The sequence below is a fragment of the Phascolarctos cinereus genome, unplaced genomic scaffold, assembly GCF_003287225.1.
Source record: "Phascolarctos cinereus isolate Bilbo 61053 unplaced genomic scaffold, phaCin_HiC Scaffold_4;HRSCAF=312, whole genome shotgun sequence".
Taxonomy (NCBI): Eukaryota; Metazoa; Chordata; class Mammalia; order Diprotodontia; family Phascolarctidae; genus Phascolarctos; species Phascolarctos cinereus.
The window spans coordinates 74774933-74792979 of NW_027555847.1; the positions used below are offsets into that span (position 1 = coordinate 74774933).

At 37.3% G+C, this 18047-nt stretch overlaps 1 protein-coding gene across 22 annotated transcripts in view; it reads right to left on the reverse strand.

Annotated features, from left to right (window-relative positions):
• Nucleotides 1-18047, reverse strand: part of IKZF1 (IKAROS family zinc finger 1) — a 138712-nt gene that overhangs the window by 98271 nt on the left and 22394 nt on the right. For all 22 annotated transcript variants that reach the window (XM_020981322.2, XM_020981316.2, XM_020981313.2 and 19 more), the window contains exon 3: nt 6692-6811. In XM_020981322.2, the coding sequence (XP_020836981.1) occupies nt 6692-6811 (120 nt within the window). The remainder of the gene's footprint in view (nt 1-6691; nt 6812-18047) is intronic.

An 18047-nucleotide genomic window follows, 5' to 3' on the forward strand; every position in this document is an offset into this window, starting at 1 on the left:
CAAGTGTTTAACACAGATATTTGCACAGCATCCAGGCTACACTCATCAAGGCAACAGTTTCAGAAAAAGCCCAAGTTGGAGGGAAAGCCAATATAGTGATATTCTTACAACTTCCAATTCTGCTGCGAGATTTGAGTATTAAGGAGTATTTTTTTTCTTCTAGTGAGCAGATCAGAGAACAAAACGTTCCGGATGTTCACCCTATCAATTCTCTGCTTTTCCAAGAACAAAATCTTGAAATCACTCCTTGTATTTTCTTGCTCTGGTTAAGGTAAGTCAAGTTCTAATCTAAAGCTATGGGCATGGAGACACATGGGTCCTCCAGGACTCTCAGAATCCACTTGTAGAGAACCATGAGCCTTCCTGAATGTTAGCTGGCAAGACAGGACGAGCAGCCACAAAGCTCTGGAATGGGACAGTTTACCACAGTTAAAGCAATGCCCATCACAACATAACAATAATCACCCCACTGGGCAGAGTATGTAGAGAACGGATGGATTTTAAGAGGTTACCCAAGCCATCGCATGTGGCAGGTGCCAGTTACATGAGTAGGTAAAGTGAATACTTAACGTGTCACAATGAAGTACAAATATACATGCATAAATAACACACACATATATATCTACGTACAATTTCATTGGTGTAGTTTCAACTTTTTGCTGACTTCAGAGTTTCCTAGTGTACAGATAGGCCGAATAATTTGCTCAGGGTTTCACGAGACAGTATGTGCCAAAGGTGGAAAGCAAAACCAGATTTTCTGGACTAGAGGCCAGCTATTTATCCAATACGCTAGGATTCCTCTCATACTGTACATATAACACACACACACACACACACACATGCTGACCCATCATAATAACTCACCTTTATATGAATTTAAAATTTATAAAGCACTTTCCTCACAAAAATCTATTTCAAATTCCCCAGCTATACTGAAGAAATTGAGATAAAGAGCAGTGAAATACATTACCATTTCATGGCTGAACCTCAAACTCAAGTCCTCCATATTAAATTCAGTGGGTTTTCCCCCTTACTACACCATTCTACCTCACATCCATATTGTTCCACCCTTTTTCTTATAATATCTCTTTCTAATCTAACAGGAAAATGTTAAGGGTCCTTGTCACCTGACATCTGGAGCAGGTTTTTATTTTTTCTTATTTATTTATTTTTTTTGTTGGAGTATGTTTTTAGATGAACATTTTCTTTTTGAGTTTAAAAATGTGATATCTAGCCAGTAATTCTAACTTCATCCTACAAAAGATATTTCTTACAATTGATTATTTCCACCCCCAATCCAATAGTTCTCAGGATAACATTGAGTACATGTTCTACTTTTATATTGTAATTATAAAAGATGAATAAATTTAGGACTAACAGGGCTGCCTAAGGGGTTTTAGGCTGTATCCCACATAAACCACCTCAGATAGATAAGAATCTATCTTTTTTTAACACAAGGAAAAGAAATTATCTGGTCACAAATAGTAAACTTTTCATTTGATCCAACCCAATCCAATCCAGTATCTATTAAATGGCCACCTCAACCTCAATTAACTTTCACTTGTCAGGCAATTCTTTGCATCTGACATGAATCCATCATGCTTCAGTATAAACCACCTTTTTCTTTTGTGCAGACTTGGTTAAAACAGCAGACAATGGATCTTCCTCCTTTACAACAACCATCTTCTCTCAGCCTTCCTTTTCCTGTGTGGCATAGCTAAACAACATTGCTTCACCTTTTTGTAGGCCTTTTTTTCCCTCTCTTCACTTTGTGGTTCTTGGACTCCAGTTTAGGTTTCTCTACTGAACTCCATTTCATTTGAGTCCAGATTAAAACAAAGTACTGCATACACGTTTTACCAACCCTATTATCTATCAATTAAATCCTCCCTCTGACACAGCTTCCCCCAAGAAGGTATGTACAGACACCAACCATCAGCACCAATTCTAACTGATAATTTTGGTTCTAATCCCCAAAATTCAAAGTATTTATTTAAAATAGGACAAAACTTTACACTTGCCAATGTCAAGCTAAATTATATTGATCAAATCTGCTAGGAAGAAAAGTTACATTGATCCTATCTTCTGTTTTTAAAGTTGTTGGTGATTGTTACACCCATGTTTCTACTCCCATATTTGTCTGGGTTAATCTTCCATATAATTTTAGGGATTTTTCCTAGCCCCCTTTAAAAGATAAATATGTTACCAGTTTAATTCCATCAAAATTCAAAACTTTGTTCAATTTTTTTCATATTACTTCATTTTTATTAAATTTACCCAATTCTTCATAAGATCTTGGAGAATGACTACCGGTGTCTCTGAAATGACTTTGGTCATAGAAATGACCTCACTGAATATCAATGAAACCTGTAGCTTTTCAGTGGGTCATTTTCTACACTACTTTCTACACTAACTTTCCATTCTCCCTGTTGTCTTTGCTTCTTTGTTCACATGATCACAGAATTAGACATTTAGATCTAGAAGGGACCTTAGCAAACAACTCCCTCTTTTTACAGATGAGCAAACAGAAGCTCCAAAAGTTTAAATGATTTGCCTGTGGTCACACATCTAATAAGTTTCAAAGAAAGGAGTGTAATTCCACCACTTTGTCCAGACGAAAATAAACTTTTAACCTTTTTGGTGCTATTTGTTAACAATTTTTTCTCCTTCAAAGTGAGAAGGTGTTTACCCCCTTTATACTGAAAGATTAATTTTCTATTTCCTTTTTGTTTTATAAATTGAATCACTGATTTTTAAGCTATTTTCCATATTCTAACAATTTCTTGCTTTTTAAAATAAGAATAATGGCTTACATTTTCATAGTACTTTAGATTATAAATCACTTGCACCTTTGTCATCTATTTTATTCTTACGATATTCTTGAATGGTAGGTAGTACAAGTATTGTTTACCTCATTTTACAGAGAAGGAAATTAAGACTTAATAAAGTTAGGTGACTCACACTTGGGTTCAAAAATCTGACTTCACAAGCATAGGATAGGGGAGTTTAACTACTTCATCACTAAGGTCCTTTCCAATTAAAAAATCTGGTGATTTGCCAAAGCTCATCCAGCCAGTTAATTTTGAAGTCATGGATGAAACTCAGGTGTTCTGTAGAGTGGAAAGAATTCTGTATTTGAAGGCAGAAGACTTGGGTTCAAACTCCAGTATTTGACCTTAAAGAAGTCAAAACTTTTCTTTCTCTATAAAATGAGAAAGTTGGATTATCAAATCCAACTCAAATCCATCTCAAATAGATCTTCCAGCTCTAAAATCTATAATTCTAGGACTCTGGTCCTGATGACCCTGATTTTCCTTCTTTGAAAATGATTTTCATTCCTTTATTGGTATTCAAGATCTCATTGATTCTATAATTGCTTTCTATGTATTATATCATTACATGATAGAAAAAAAATTTAATAGGTCATAATATTTTGCTGGACACAGGAATTTTTAAAATATTTCTGAGTTTAGTTCACCAGTTTTTAAAAAATGCCTTGTTTATCCAATTTTATTTCTTGTAAATTAATTTCTTTCAGTTTCTTTCCACAAATTTGCCATCCATGATTTTTTTTTTTTGTTTCCTTCTGTGGACTCCAGACTTTATTTTCTTCTACAATTCCATGGATCCTCTCTGCCCTGAAAATATACTTAAAATATTATTTTCTTCATAATATCTAACATGGACCTGTCTAAAGGGATAAAAATCACAGGATGAGAAAGCATGAATGAGCTGCAATTTGCACTAATTAAAGTAATAAACACAAAGCTGGATCCATCAACTGTCACCCAATGTTGTTACTTTAACTATTATTTGAGAGAGAGACAGAGAGAGAGAGAAGAAGAAGGAGGAGGAGGAGGAGGAGGAAAGGAAGGAAGGAAGGAAGGAGGAAGAAAGAAAGAAAGAAAGAAAGAAAGAAAGAAAGAAAGAAAGAAAGAAAGAAAGAAAGAAAGAAAGAAAGAAAGAAAGAAAGTGAAAGGGTACCCAGAAATGTTTTTAATGTTCAAAACCTGATGACCAACTTTATGAAAAGTATGAATTCCCAAATGGCTGAGCAGAATGAAACTATTAAATATAATTGAGTTGCACTGGCTGAATGGCACTAAAAAGTGAACAAATTCATTCAAAAGCCTGGCTGGCCTTGAACAGTGAGAGCATATTTCCATGCTTAAAACAAACTCTCCAATAAATGACTATGCTGAACTCTGTGCTGATTGGATCTTTACAAGGGTTGGACATGAGTCATTCCAATTACTTTATAGGCTAGAAAAGCAGACTTATTCTTTAAGATTTCATAAAATGGATTTAGTTGTCTAAATAGATAGAGGTTGGAACTGTGATTTCCTTTGTATAAGGTACTCTCAGGTGAGGAAATGCTACTAAAACAGGACAGCACCTTCTCTTCATCTCAGAGTCTCAGAGAGCTACTTAGAGCAGAGGTGTCAAATAGCCCACCTGCCTGCTACACATGGCCTACACCACTCCTGAGTGCTGCCTGAATTGGGAAATATTTAACAGAATAACTAAAAATACAATAACACATGGATAATATTAATATGGAGCTAATTCAATATGGAGCCTGCAGGGACCCTTATGTATGTTTGAATGGCACCTCTGGACATTTCTCTTTGAGTCTGACCTAGAGCGCTGAAAGATAAAATGACTAACCCAGAGTCACATAACCCTTATGTGTGTTAGGTGGAACTTGAACCTGGATTAAATATAAAACAGTACACAAATGGGCTTATTTGTAAATGCCTGCATCTCATTGTTGACCAGTAAGAAAAACGGGATTCACGTGTTTTTTGCTTAACTCCCCTCCCCTGCACCATTTAGCTTTTTTGAATGATTTCAGAAATCCCTTTGATATGGTGACTTAGGATCATAGATTTGGAGCTTGAAAGAGCCTCAGAGACCATCTGTTCAAACCCTCCCATTTTAAAGAGAAGAAAACTTAGTCCTAGAGTCTGATTTGCCAAAGATCACACAGGAGTATGGGCAGACATGGATTCGAACCTAGGTCCTTTGATTTCAAATGCAGTATTTTTTCACTGCAGTATGTTGCCTCTTTAATATTAATATGATGAAATCATTTTTGTTTGTTTGTTTCTCAGCCATGAAAATATCTGGCCTAATTTTGTCTTTCTGTGTGGTAGCAGGAGTGAAGGATATCTACTATGTGATAGGGTCATGACTGCTTAGTTATTTCATACTAAGGACCTAAGAAAATACAGACAATTCTTGCCTTATGTAAATTCACATTATGCAAATTCAACTTTACGGAAAGAATTCTGAAAGAAATCCACATTCCAAAAAACCACATCTATGTTAACTTTACTGTACAACACTGTCCTCTCTCTCTACTCCTGCCCTTCTAATTGGACCTCCTCAGCCTCCAATCTCCCCTCAAAACCCTAAAAAAGCCCTTTCATGAAAGCAGAAGAATACATGTGGAGAGACCACCCCCCACCTCCCTAAGAGGGGGCTTTGCTTGAGACCTCTGAAGCTAAGAGAAAAGACCTTTGCTCTACTCTGCCCGTCTGCCCAGTAAGTCCCTCCAGACCCATATCTGTCTTCCATCTCTCTAGGCTCAGTAGGCGTGTCTGTGCAGGCCTTGACAAGTTTGCCTACCGCACGTTCTTCCTTGCTTCAGGCCTGGCCCCCCAAGTGGCTGGCCCTGCCCATGAGCATTTCTCCTCTAGCTCTCGCTTCTCTGTCCTGCCCCTGTGTCCTTGAACCATGTGCCAACCTATCTCCCTCCATCCCTCCCCCACATTCTTGGGCAAATCTGCATTTCATAAAAATTGCTTTTAGTAGAGGTCTATTAGTCTACTTATATACAGCGAGAATTGTCGAAAGTGTATGTGCTCTTTACCAGTATGATGGAAATAATACAAAGTTAGATTTAAAATATGATGATGACCAATGTTAAAATCCTTTATCACACCCTAATAGAGTTATCCTCAGGCAGATGACCTACAGGTGACTATTACCACTTTAGATACATCTCAACCTAATGTCATCTGAACCAGAATGGATTTTTTGTTTGCACTTACACGTGGTTCATTAGCAGAGATGGACCCAAGGAGGAAACAGATTCTCTTGGAGATGTTCATTTCACAGCAGATGAGAAAGTGTCATAATATCCTAAGAAATTCTTTCAGTATGATGTTGAGACTTCTGATCATTTAGTGATGTTGGTGATACTTGCATTAAGTTTTGATCACCTACCCAAGAGTCGCAAATTTCTGAAGTCTGCCTTTGTCCTCTAGCCTCAGAGATTTATGACCTCTTATCTTATACCTTCTGAAAAGTATTCTATTACTTATGTGCTGAGCAGCAGAGATTTTTCAAGTGTGATTTAGAGTCTACAACAGTGATACTTAAATCATATTTTTCAAAATCAAAATTGTCTCATGTGAAAGCCAACTCCCAGCTTGTATGTATGATTCCACCCTACACCTTCCACAAAGTGTTTCCCAGGGAAAAAAAATTCTGAATTTTAGTACTCTGATCTCTAAAGTAAAGTTTTGACCCTTGGCTGCATATAAAGGCTAGTTTGGAGAGTTTTGGGAATAGGAATGATTGTCCTTTGAAAGAGAGACAGGAGAATTTTTAGAATTAAATACTCTGTAATTGTTGTTTTTAAAAAAAGTATCATGAGAACAGTGTATCAGGGAGACTATCTTACCCAAAACTCTTTCATTCTTAGAATTCTGCTGTCCTCCTGAAGTGGTAGAAAGATCTTCTGGTACAGGCATAGGTTCATCTGAATCATCAGGTACATCACTTACTGAAGGACTTTCCTTTCCTGAGAAGATAAAAAGTAGTCCCTATTAGAGTGGCTGGTCATTGCCTGAAAGGTTGGCACATTACCAATGGCAGAGCCTCCCTGAGCTTTTGCCATGAAGAGTTCACTATGCAAAACATAGCAAGATATCCATGGGATATTGCTTCCTTATTCTTAAGGATACTCAATTAGGCATCCTGAAAAGAGAAATTATGTTGGATACAGAAGTACCTGTAATCCAATCTAATTTGTGGGATAAGAGATGGTAGAGAAAGGTGTCATTTATTGTGCCATCAATTTTCTCTCCTATATAGCTGACTGTCTTGTTGCTCAATAATACAAATAAATCCTTATGATATTGACAATGTCTGAAATAGGCAAGAGGAAAACAAGGCAGCCTAGCTTATGAACTGCATATCATATTTTACAAAGGAGCATGTATACAACACAACCTATAAAAGTCTTTTTGTAAGTAAACTACAAAGATGTAGTCTGGATGGTGTTATGGTAATGTGTATTTAAAGAGTAGTGAATGAAGGATCAATATCAGCCTAGAGGGAGGTCATTAACGGATTGCCATAGAACTCTTCTCTTGGACCTAGTCTCTTTAGTATTTCTTTCAGTGACTTGGAGAAGACACAGATGGTATATCTATCAGATCTGTTGATGATGAAGCAATTAGGGATACCTGATGTACAGGATGAAAGAACGTGGATAAAAAATAACATCCTGACAGACTAGAATGATGGACTAAATCCTTTAGGTAAAATTTAAGTGATAAAGGTAAATTCCAACACTTGGATTAAAAAAAAATGTACAATGCAAATACAGAATTAGGGAGGCTTGCCTGGAAAACAGTTCATATGAAAATGATATAAGGGATTTTAATAAGTTAGGCATTTATTATTACATTTGGCTTTTAAAGCCATTCAATATTTAGTCTATTTCTAGTCTTATACTTTACTCTCCTCCACATACTGTACAATCCAATGACTCTGGTCACTTTGCTGTTTCTTGCACAAGATAGTTCATCCCCTGCATTTTTCTTGTATGTTACCTGTGCCTGAAATGCCTTTCCCCCTCACCTGTACCTCCTGGCTTCTTTCCTGAAATTCCACCTTCTGCTAGAAGGTTTTCATGGTCTTCCTTAATTTTAGTGTCTTCTCTTTGAGGTTATGTCCAATTTATCCTATATATATCTTCTTTGTTTGTAGTTATTTCCATGTTGTCTCCTCCCATTAGACTGTTAAGCTTCTTTAGGGCAGGGGCTATTTTTGTCTTTGTATCCTCAGTACTTAGCAGAGGGACTGGCATGTAATAGGCATTTGATAAATGCTTGGTGACTTCATATATCATGCCCTAGTATGTGCCATGCATGTCTTGATGATGCATAGTGAACTGTATATTCATTAAGGGTTAAGAGCGTGGTTTCAAAAGGGTGATGCAAACTTAGGCTGCATCAATAGATGCACTCTGTCTTTTCCAAACAAAAAAGCGGCAAGAGTTCTACTGCACTCTGCCCTTGTCAGTCTATATCTCTTTCAGTCTGCACACCATATTTTAAGAACACTGACAAGCAGAAAAGAACTCTAATGAGGTCGACTCGCACGGGCAGGAAATACAAAACCATGCTAAAAGAGAAGCAGTTGAAGGAACTGAAGATGTTTAGACTAGAGAAGATGATCAGAAAAGACATAAGAGATGCCTTCAAGTACTTGAAGGAAGAGATATTAGTCCTATATTGGTTGGTCCCAGAGGGCAGAATTAAGACCAATGAAAATAGAAATATCCAACCATGGAGCAGGCTGCTTTAGTAGGTAGTGAGTTCTGAAGGTCTTCAAGTAGAGATTTAATGGCCCTTGGTTGAGATGTTGAAGAAAGCAGTCCCATTTTTGGGATGTGCTAGAGTTAAGGTCGACCTATCTTTGAACTCACAAGTTCTGAGATTCTAAATCCATCAAGATATGGCGGAGAAGGTGTCATCCTTGTACTGAGCTAGGCTCCCACTAGTACCAGCCACTTTCATAATCCACTTAAATTCAGGACCTTTCTCAAAAACTCTGGGTAGACAGGCAGGTAGTAAAATAAGAATCCAAACACGGGTGTCACTACAACCTTTCCAAAATAAGTCATTACCCATACTCACTATTTGCAAACCAGTGAAAGTATTCTTTAAAGTCCACCATCTATCTCAGTACAGAATATTGAAGTTTTAATTGAAATAAAATACTCTTACCTCTCTGTTGTTGAAAGGCAATGACAATGTATTTGAATAAAAGGATAGTTAAGTGACCTGGGTTCTAGTCCCAACTTTGTCATTTGCTTACTCCATGACTGTGACCTTAGACAAGCCACTTATCTTCTGCCCTTTAGTTTTCTCATCTATACAATGAGAAATATAGTGTTTGTTCTACCTATTTCATGGTAGCACACAGTAGGCACTTAAGTGTTTGTTGAATTTAGCTTGATTTTTTTGAGACTTGGTCTTCTTATCTCACTTGGGTTAGAAGAACAGCAGCCACTCATGGACATGATCCCAATACTGATTGACAAAGAAGCTTTAACCTGCTCTGTTTTTCCAACCTGGGCCAGTATGTCCTTCTTTCGGCAGCCTGGTGGCCTTCTACTTCCAAGGCCTCACCATATCCCATAGCCCTACTGTAGCTAAGAAATCCTGAAATCATGCAGTTCATCGGCCTCAACCTTCTGAGCAACAAAGACTACGGTGTGCAGTAACCCAGTTGGCCCACTTGGCACTGTTGAGTGAATTTTAAGGAAAGTGGTTTGTAATGCCAGAAAATGCTATGTGTCAACTATTGTTAATTTCCAAAAAAAAAAATGTTAATGAGGATATTCCAGTACTCATAGTCATAGAAACTTTTGGATAGGTCAACAGGATGTTGAGCCAGAAGAGACTTTAATAGACATCTAATTCACTCCCATATGAGTAGACTTGAGGCCCAGAGGGCAAAGTGATTTCCTCAAGGTGCAAGGCAAATGCAACTTTATGCCTTTCCCCATCATTAGTAAGGTTTTAGTGTAAAAGGTTTCAATTCATTCTATCCTGTGCTTAGTTAATAAAAATGATTATTAGAGTTAGTTCATACTTGAAGAATACATAAGATTTTCCTAAACAATTTCTCAGAGTACATAAAATGATGTATGTGGTACAGAGGGTTTGGCAGTAGAATTGAGGAAAACAGCTATAAAATTTAAAATTTATTAGAAATGTTGTAACAATGATGTTTCAGAGTTGTAATAATGATGTTTCAAAGTTTATTTTACTAGACTGAATTAACTAGATAATTGTCTAATTCTTAATTCAGTACCTTCAGAGATGATAAGAAAAGTTATGTCTGATCACATATATGGTAACCATTTTACCTAACATATGCTTTCATTCATTCAAAAAGCATTAAGTGTCTACTCAGTATTTATATGTATGTTATGGTACTGCCTGCTTCTTCTGGGTTTCTCATAATGCCAGCCACCTGCAGCCTCAAGGCCACAAATCCTTTTATTAAGGGGATTTGTTCTGTGAAGTTTGGATTCAGTCAAAGAGCCGCACTTGAGGCCCTAGAGGGCCAAATGTTGGCTTGAGACTGCAGGTTCTCCACTCCTGATCTACATAACCATAACAGTTGATGGCATCATGAGAAACTGTAGAAGACAGAGCACTGCATTTGGAGTTGGAGGAAATGGCTTCAGATTGTAGTTCTGGCACTTACTAGCTGGATGACTTTAAGCACGTTAACCTGGTTAAGTCTTACTTCCTTTACCTATAAAATGAGGGGGCTGGACTGCATGGTCTGTACTGCTTCTTTAATCTCTAAATTTGGGAGAAGAAAATATGGCTCTGAAAAAGAAGTCAGATGACCTGGATTCTAATCCTACCTCCATTACTTAAACCTGTGTGATCTTGAGCAAGTCACTTAAATTACCTCTGAGCTGCAGTTTTCTAACTCTCAAACTTTTGATCCTAAGAAAATATTATACAATTTATTTCATTATAGAAGTTGCAATTTAATTGGAAGGGGGGTTCAAATGTATGTACTTAAAACTAGCAAAGGATATAAGCATGTCCTCATTATCTTACCCCCTAAACCCACCCTTCCAACAATGCAATACTATAATACATTGAAGTAAAAGGCCTCATCTGCATGAAGGAGGGTTAGGCAAGGAAGGCCTTTTGGAATTGGAGCATTTTGAGAAAAGATATAATGAAAGTGATGGACAAAGATTAGAAGGGAATTCCAAATGGAAGATCAGAAAGGCACAGGAGTGGGTTGTTTGACCAACTTGAGCAATTACTTGGCTGAAATAAACAGCAAATTTAGTTGGCATCTAAAATAGTTGGTCCTACATGGATGCAGTTCAAGTCTTCAGGTAATATATGATTATGAGGAATACTGTAAATAGCACTAATCATCTGATATATATATATATATATATATATATATTTATATCTGATGTTTATTTTAATATATCAGTCTTTCAGAAACCTTTATTGAGCACCTACACTATGCAGTGTACTATACTAGGCACCAAGAGAAGTAAAGATAAATTTATCCTGCCTTTGAGGAGTTTATAGTCTATTTGTGTATAATAAAATGAAAATAGTAATAAAAGAGAATTGTCACTTTGTCATAACTTTTCAGGAAATATGGAAAGTCTTTTTCTGCATTTATTTTAAAACCAGAATAGTCAAATGGTCTGAGAATATAAGAATAGGGAACAGTGCTGCATACTTCAGGATATGGAGAACAAATTTTATACTACCGTTTTAGCTGAATTACAACTGGCGTATTTTCAGGAAAAACATTATTAGGTCTATCTGGATCTTCTAGACCTAAGACGAATTGTTAAAGAAAGCTTAGAAGTGTAAGAATTTCCCAAGGAAAAGCAAAAGGCCAGAAAGAAAACTGAAGTGCTTTTATGTTACTAAAGGTTTGTTATGATGTGCATTATGTCTAGCAATTGTCACTGCCTTAAATAGAACTTAAGAGTAAAAACAGCTGAATGGCTTATAATTATTGTTCAGCAACTTATAATTATGATCACAACACAAACTGGGAAAAATCTGAAATTGAGAAAGAAGAAAAATTCTATGAACCACTTAACCACTTTCTTTTTGTTGAAACCATTCACATTTATGTAGCAAGAGATTGTCCTGTCCCTTTGAGTCATAGGTGCCTGAGCTGGAAGTACATGCCAAGGGATACCTAGAACTAGAACATGGTCATTCAAGGCTACAATAAAACTGCCACATCATCCAGATGCCCAAGAAATATAAAGGAGCTGATAACATCGTTCACTGGAGGAGAAACTAAACATTGAGAAGCAGCAAAGAAGAAATGTGTGGCAACAGTGATGAGAAAATCCCTATTGGAAAGGTAGAACAGTACAGTCCAATATGGAGAGCAGAAATATGAAAGTATCAACGTGGAGAAGAAAAACCTAGCCTCTCCCCCTTCTGGAATCCCACCCAAGGTAGTAAAAGGGACTGACTGTACAGAGTCATAGGGGAGAGCAATCCAATAAGGCGGGTTTTCTCATGATTCTTCAACAACTCAGATACGAATCTTTCCTGTGTAGGCAAAAGCTGTTCTATATTTTGAAGTTTTGCGAGATTCAGTGCTTTTAAGGAGACCCTGAAGAAATGTTAAATACTGTGGTTCTCAGTCTCAAATATTAGTGAGAGCAATTAGCCAAAGACTTGATGTCCTCAAAATATAACCAGGCCCTTTCATATCAGATGAGAATTACTGTCATAAGAGTTACATTTAGTATGTACATTTAGCACTTTAAGATAACAAAGGGCTTTGCAATCAATGTTATACTCAGAAGAAAACTTGAGGTCCAACCTCTCACTTTAGATATGAAGAAAATGAGACTTCAACACTTGTGTAAGTCACATAATTAATAAATGGTTTAGCCAACATATTAATCCAGGTCTTCTGATTTCAAATCCAAGGCTGTTGGCATTACAGAAAAGGAAATTGAGACTCATTTGTTGGGTTATTTGGTCACCTAGCTAGTAAAAAGCAAAGTCTCTCTTTTTTTTCTTCTTTTTCTCCTAAAGGGAAAAAAAAGTGTTTATACTTCTTGCCTCAACTTCCTTACCTCCCCTTCACTTTGCAATCAGGCCTCTGACCACACCCCTACACTGAAACTGATTTCTCTAAGGTTACCAAATAATTTCTTAATTGCTAAATCCTATGGTCTTTTCTCAGTCCTCATCCTTCCCTCCCTCCCTCTCTCTCTCTCTCTCTCTCTCTCTCTCTCTCTCTCTCTCTCTCTCTCTTTTTGCAGAATTTGCTCTTGCTGACCACCTCCTCCTTCTCAATCCTCTCTCCCTCTTCAGCTATGTGGCTTTCCTTTCTAAAATGGTTTTCCTCCTACATAGCTGGCTCCCATTTCTCAGTTTCCTTTACTTCTATCTCCCTTTCCTTTTAAACAGGTATCCCCCAAGGCTCTACCATTGATCCTTTTTCTGTCTCTACCTTTTCCTGATCAGTTGTCTCATGAGGGGCAATGGATTCAGTGATCATCTCTATGCAGATGACTCCTAAATCTTTATCTCAGTCCTAATTTCTTTCCTGACTTCAGCCCTACATCTTTCTTGCCTTTGGCTGTCTCATAGGAATCTCAAACGGAACACCTACAAACAGAACTCATTATCCTTACCCTCTAAACTTACCTCTCCACCAAACTTCTCTATTTCTGTTGAGGCCAGCACCATCTTTTCTGTCACCCAGATTCTCAACACTCAACTATCCTCAATTTTTGCTTCTTCTTTGCCCCTCTAATCTAGAGACCCAATTTTTGTTGGACTTGCCTCTATATCTCTCATTGTCTCCACTCATATGGCCACCGCCTTAATTCAAGCCTCCACCAACTCTTGTTTGGATTACTGCAACATTCTCATAACTGCTCTCCCTTCTTCCAGATCCTCTCTTTCTATACAGCTGCCAAAGCAACCCTCCAAAAGCACACATCTAAAATGTCATTTTCCTACTCAAAAATCTCCAATAGTTCCATACTGCCTCTAAGACAATAAAATATATTCTCAATCTGGCACCAAAAGCCCTTCACCACCTTTTTCCAACCTATCATTCCAGTCTCATTTCATAAAACTCTCCTTCTATCCATCCTATGTTGGACAAACTGTTTATTCCCAAATTAGTATTCTATTACACTTCTGTACCCCTTGCTTAGATTGTCTCTCCACTGCTCCCTGCCCCCAACATCCATTCTATGGATAGATTATCTCCTTATCTCTAACTCTTAAGAGTTCTTAGCTTATTTCAAGGTTCAATTCCAGCGTCAAATGACACAGAAAGCCTTTTCTTGTCCTCCTAGTTATCAGTTGTCTCTCCTGCCTCAAAGTATTCTTTATTTGCTTATCTGTTACCTACTGTATTCCCCAGTAGAATATAAGTTCCATGTAGGCAGAAACTGTTTTGGTTTTGTCCTTCTAACCTCAGTACCTAGCATAGTGCCATACACATCATAGACCTTTAATAAATACTTGTTGAAGTGATCAAGAGCCAGGAATTGCTTCCAGGTCTTCTAACTCCTAGCCTAGCACTTAATTCTGCAAAAGAATGAACTGACCTTGTGTCAATTCTAAGCTTCCTAGTTTTCCAGTGTTGAAAAGCTATCGTCTAGAAGAGGGATTTCACTTGTCTTTATTAGCCTTGGGAGTGTGAGCTAAAAAACAATGGATGGAAGTTGCCAAGAGGAAGGTTTTGATTAATTATAAGGAAAAAACCCGCCTCTATAACAACCAGAGCTGTCCAAAAGTGTGGCCTACTTGAAGAGCACAGTGCATTCTCCCTTGATAGAGTTCTTCACAAAGAGGGCAGATGATCCTTCAGGGGGATCATTGTGGAAAGGTACTATTAAAAGGACGGGATCTAAATATCATGCTCTGTGTGGCACTAGATGACTTCTGGAATCCTTTCATTTCTGAGATTAATCATCTTAATTCTTTGCCCATTGCTAGATTTCAACTTCCAGAGTCCCAGAGACTTCATTACTTTCTTCCTACTATCATTCATTATCAGGACTCTTAACTGTTTCTTTTAAACATTTCCAAAACACTTTAAATAACCATGGATCAAGCAATGCAGATATAATAAGAAGATTCTGAGTGTCCTAGATAAAGTGTCCTTATGGTCAGTTGATTCTTCAAATTCATCCAAAGGAACTCTTTGTCATTACTATTTCAATTTAATTAACCCATTTATCCTGAGGCATAGTCAGACACTACCAATCATGTCTAGACCATGGTTTTCTGATTTTTAAGAGGCATTTCATTCCAGTAGGGTTCCCTGCATTTAATTAAATGTTACTTTGAGTGTCACCATAGCTGAGTCTCAACATTTTTATCCACACTACAGAGGGAAAGCATACACCACAAGCCAATGGGGAATAATGGAAAACAGTGGGGATGATGGTTCTAAAGTACCATGAGCCAGACTTGATCAATATGAAGCTCAATTAGCAGAAGAGACATCAAGGAGAAAGGGGAAAATGAAAAATTATTCTGTGTGCACATCAAGTATAAGGCAAATACTGATGCATTGTTAGATATACTTGTACATCTTCAAGGCGACTTGTATTGAATTAGTAAACAGCTTACTGATATAATAACAGGTTATACCTACATTGGGCTTTAAGGCTTACCAAGCCCACACCACAAAACCACTCTATGAAGTAGGTATAAAAGTCTGAATACATCCACTTGACAGATGAAGAAACTGAGGCTCAGAGCAGGTACATGACATGGCACATAGTAAAACACTGGGGCTGGAAGTCCAACTCAGATACTTCTACCTTCTACATCAGCTTGCTTCCTACTATACTACAACCATAACACCTAGTCTAATACCTTGACAGTCTTAGGAAAATACCTAATTCTCCTGAAGGGGCTCATCCCCTTCCTTAAGTTAGCTTCATTACTAGTTCAGAAATAAGACATTCATATTCAGCTTCCTCTGTAATTATTCTGAGTTCTGAGTCTCATCCTTCCAGATTTCTTTGCTGATTCAGGGAATTATTTAAGAAACCAAAATGTGGTGCCCCATCAAATTCACCAAGCAGCAAAAAGGCCAGAAGAATACCCCAGGTAAATGTGACATTAATAGAATTCCATTAAATAACTAAAATTAGTTGGGACTACAATTAAGTTCTGTATCTTCCTCTGAAAGAAGAAATTCAACTATACAAATTTTTCTCTAATAGCACATGTCATCAAGTCCCCTCTTTGCTGATTCTTCATATGAGGCATTCACTCTGCAGTACAGTACATGTAGCTTGCATGACAAAATGATGCAGTAGGAGGTATGCTAGCAGTTGAGGAGTTACAAAGGTTTCTTTTAAGAGCTTTCCCCTCTGTTATAGATATATATTCTTCATATTTCATTTTTTTTTACTTCTAGAGTGCAGCTGATAAATTCATGATTTCTTAGAAACAATGCAAGTTATAATGCCATCTTAATCAATTTTTTTTTTACTTCACTTAATGTAAAAAAGGTTTATTTTGTTTCAACTAATATGCAAGACACTGTTCTTGGAAACAAGAGAGAAACATGGCATTTATTAAATACTCACAATGGGTTTTTAAAAAAAGTTTTATTGACATGTTTTGTTTTTATATTACAAACATTACTAGATTATCACCAGTCTAGAGTTCTCTCACAATAAAATAAAACAATTAAGCAAAACAAATGATACAAGACCCTTATCTGGAAGTGTATGCAACATACCACACCTATAATTTCCCTCCCCTAAACTCTCTATTTAAAAAAAATTAACAGACATCTACTTTCTCTCCCCTCATTCCACCTCAATTGAAGAAAAAAAGAGGAAAAAAGCAATTCCTTATAACAAAACACTGGTATAAAAAAATAACAGTCATGGGCTCTTAGTAGCATAAATTTAGAATTGAAAGGTATCTCACAGACCGCCTAGTGATTCTAGTCTAATCCTCTTATTTTACAGATGAGGAAACTGAGGCTCAGAGCAGTTAAGTGATTACCTAAGGTTACAGGTGGTAAGTATCACATGAAGGACTTGAAGCCCAGACCTCTAATTCCAGAGTTGTATCTATCCTCAAGGAACTTAGGTTCTACTGGAACTGAGGAAGAACATGATATGTGCACAGACAAGTATAATACAAGGTAGGCTATGATAGAGGCAAAGAAGGCAGAGAGGCATTTCCCTCAGGAAATTTATTAGAGAGGGCATTTTTAGCTAACGGTTTCAGGGAAGGCTTTATAGAAAAAAAATAGCATAGAAGTTGAGTCTTGAAGGAAGAGAAGGGTTGTAATAGGCAGAGATGAAGAGGAAGTCCATTCTCACTACAGGGAATAGCTTGTATGAGGACAGAGGTTAGAGATGGTAAGTTCTGGGAATAGCTAATGGTCCAATTTGGCTAAAATAAAGTTAGAATGTATGAAGACGAGTAACAGAAAGTTGGAAAGAGTTAGCACCCCTTTATAGAGGGGTTAATCAATAAATCAATAAGCATTTATTTAGCACCAAGTGTGTGCCAAGCACCACGCTAAGTGACAGAGATACAAAAGCAAAAAAGTGATATGCTACTTGACCTCAAGAAAGTTTCTCTTCTGTTGGCTAAGAATTTTATACTTATCCAAAAGGGAATAGGGAACCACTTGATGGTTTCTAAGCAGAGGAGTTGTATGGTTAGACCAGGGGTGGGGAACCTTCAGCCTCAAGGTCACATGTGGCCCTCTAGATCCTCAAGGGTGGCACTTCAATTGAATCCAAACTGAAAGGGCCACACTTGAGGACCTAGAGAGTCATGTTGGGCCTTGAGGCCACAGGTTCTCCACCCCTGGGTTAGACCTATGATTCAGGAAAATATTTTCGTAGCTGGGTGAAGGATGGAGCCTATGTACAAGAATGATTTAGGAACTTACAATTTAGTTGAAGAGATAAGACATACAAAAATAATTAAAATAAAATAAAAGGCAGTACCACCATAAGAATGGCACAGATAACTGCTATAGGAGTTCAGAGGAGGAAGAGATCATTTATGACTCAGGAAATCAAGGAAGGTTTCATGGAATAGGAAGTGGGATATCAATCAATCAACAAAACAATGAGCATTTATTAAGCAACTACTATGTGCCAGGCACTGTGTTATGCTCTGAGGATCCACAGATAAAAATTAAATCTTCAAATCTTAAACCTTTAAAGTAGCTTACATTCTATGAAGGATAAGAGA